We start from the raw sequence: 3165 nt of genomic DNA, 5'->3' as shown, positions 1-3165 counted from the left end.
TAATAATAAAATAATTTATTTTTGGTTTAATAATATAATATTTTATAAAGATAATAATTAAGTATTCTGTTAGAACTCAATGATTATCTTAATTGTATTTTAGATTTTTTATATTTAAAATGAGATATTTATCCTGTATTTGATTGTGTTTATCTGTAGTTAGTTACACGAATTCAGATATGGAATGAAATCGGATAAGAATGAACGAGTTTAAGAGTTTTTAAGAGTTTAAGAGTTTTAAGAGTTTTTAAGAGTTTTAGCCAAATGCTTTATAATATAGTATAGATATATCGTAATTAAATAAGATAAACTCTATTTTTTGTGATAACTATGAAAACTTTTACCTTAATGTATTTTTTTCATATGATTTTTTCACATTTAAGACTAACATGTAATGTATTAATCAATGCACATATATTTGTTTTACAATGTGTTTGTTTCATATATAGTCGGTTTACAATGTGAATTTTTTTTTCATGTAACTTTTGTTTCACAAACAGGTTAATTAAAAAAGTTTACATTATAAAACAAATATATGTTAATCAATATTCTAAATCTTAATTGAAAAAAAATCATATAAGATAACACATGATATACTGAATTTCATGGGTTTTTAAAAACTATACTTATATATATATATATATATATATATGAAAGAGAAACATTTTTAATCGCATGTACACCCATGAATTACGTTTTAGAAGAGAATTAATCTAATGCATCTCGGTACACCTCACTAATGTTGACATTCAATTATGATTGATTCAATGTTGGGAATCTCTTATTACGCTTCTCACTATAACTTCTTTTCTCATAAGAACTCAACCATATATACACACACACACACATATATATATATATATACACATGTACATATATATACATATATATATGATGTGTGTGTATAAGGTTAGGTTCAAGAAAAAACCGTAAAACATGAAAACCTGAAGAACACTCTAGTAACCGTCCAGATAAATGATTAACAGGATGCTACTTAGTTTATCATTTTTTTAGGTTGAACCTGATGTTAGTTTGTAATAGATAACAAGTACTATAAATGGTATATAACTTAAAAAGTCAATAACACCACATTAATTTTTTTCATATTTTTCACATTCATTAATTTCTGAATACACAGATAGAAACTAAAACTGTAGGCTTAGCAATTGATCCATGAGCAAGAACAAGCCAGCAGTAGACTACTCTTCATCATATATAATATATAACATAAAACAAAGAATATATAGACTAATCCATACCAACATCATAACTCATAATCACTTGCACATCCATCCATCCATCCGTCATTTATGTTTCCCCAAAGCAATCAAGTCTCATGATCATGACGATCATCAGCTTGATGTGCCAACCGTTTTCGTTTCTTCTTCTTCTCGTAGCTAATCCCTCTTGCTTTCGATTGTACATCACGAACCTCTCGAAGATAAAGCCGCACGGATCGAACCCCAAACGGGTTCGTCTCCGGTGATCCACCGTTCTCCTCGTAAGCCGCCCTAAGACGGCCAATTAGGGCATCCAAACTTCCCCAAGCTTGTCGAAGTGGACACGGACAAGGTGCAGGTGGGTTTGGATGTCCGTAAAATGGACATACGAGGTTGTGAACCTTAGTCTTTCCAAATTGGTCGATGTAACAAAGGAATTCAAGCACGTTGGCCCCACTGCATTGTGAGATGAAAAGTGGTGGATGGTGGTTTTTCAGGTACTGGCAGAACGTGTTCCAGTCTCGGCGTTTCTGGTTCTCGTAGCGGCTAGGGGTTGTGGCGGCAGTCGCCGGAAAGTTGGTGGAAGATGAGCCGGATTCCACCGTGGCGAAACTATGATCTTGGTGGTGGAGGTTGTTATAGCAGGTTTCTGAGAAGGGATCCATTAGTTGCAATCTAGGGTTCTGTTTCTTGAAAGTTAGGGTATATAATGGGGAGTAGATTAAGTTGATTTGGGTAGATTTTGATTCTTTTGGGAAGATCTAAGACATGATGTTTGTCTCTTTGTCTTTCTTTTTTTGGGTATGGTTTTCTAGGGTTTACTTTCTAAGATGTTTATATAAATGGAAAGGGATGGAGAAAAGTTGAGTTCACTAAACTAGGGCAAAAGTAGTCATATATATATATATATATATATATATATAGGGGTTAGTTCAAATACTAACCAAAAATTTTGTGTTAACTTTGTTAACCAAGCTCAACCAATCATATTTCATCTTTTTTTTAGGTTCACATATAACTCATATATTAATGAAAATGGTAATTAAGTAATTTATCATTTATGTAACTCCCAAATCATTAATTGGAAGTTACAAATCTAAAAATCTCAATAATTGATGATTATATAATATTGATATTTTTTATACGTGTTCATGTTTTGTAATTTCGATTTATTCTATCCATAATGATATTGATTTTGTAATTGTTAAAGAATTTCCGATTGTAAAGATTTCGATATCGTCCGAGTAATATAGATAAACCTATTGAAAAACAGATCGACAACAATGAGAATAAAAAGGTTAAAATCGTCTACGACTACAATCGGAATTCGAATTCATATGTAATTGTTAAAGAATTGTTCACAAGTGTTCATATTGTGTTCATATGTACATTAGCTGCATATCTCAATATTTGTTTGCTCCTGAATGTGTTCATAATGAAAAACTATTGTTCACAAACTGTTCATATTGTGTTTATATGTACACTAGCTGCATATCTCAACATTGGTTTGCTCCTGAATGTGTTAATAATGAAGGAACTATTGTTCCCAAACTGTTCATATTGTGTCATACCTGTTTTTTTATTTATTTACTTTTGTGTAACAACTATTCTTATTATATTCATATTGTGTTCATAAATGCTATACAGTCCAAGTTCATATATATGTCAATTTTTGTTCGTATTTGACACAATGGTTCATATATATATATATATATATATATATATATGTATGTATGTATGTATGTATGTATGTGTGTATGTGTGTGTTTGTGTGTGTGTGTGTGTTCATATGGTTCTCACATTAACAAAAATAAATTATTAAAAATAATGAGATTTTTTGATTTTGTAACTCACAATTAATGATATGGGAGTTACATAAATTTTTTTACCTAAATATCTTTTTCCCCTTTGTTCACATATGTTCTTTGAAATTGTAAATTTAAAA

At 30.2% G+C, this 3165-nt stretch overlaps 1 protein-coding gene across 1 annotated transcript; it reads right to left on the bottom strand.

Moving 5' to 3' along the window:
• Nucleotides 1-1327: 1327 nt before the first annotated feature.
• On the bottom strand, nucleotides 1328-1903 carry LOC112508179 (protein LIGHT-DEPENDENT SHORT HYPOCOTYLS 3-like). Its single transcript, XM_025112962.1, has one exon. The coding sequence runs from the start codon at nucleotides 1883-1885 to the stop codon at nucleotides 1328-1330; it is 558 nt and encodes a 185-aa protein (XP_024968730.1). The 5' UTR covers nucleotides 1886-1903.
• Nucleotides 1904-3165: the final 1262 nt, after the last annotated feature.

The sequence above is a fragment of the Cynara cardunculus genome, assembly GCF_001531365.2.
Source record: "Cynara cardunculus var. scolymus isolate 2C chromosome LG 2, CcrdV1, whole genome shotgun sequence".
Lineage (NCBI taxonomy): Eukaryota > Viridiplantae > Streptophyta > Magnoliopsida > Asterales > Asteraceae > Cynara > Cynara cardunculus.
The sequence above is the reverse complement of the archived record's forward strand: the minus strand, read 5'-3'. Positions and strand labels throughout refer to the sequence as shown.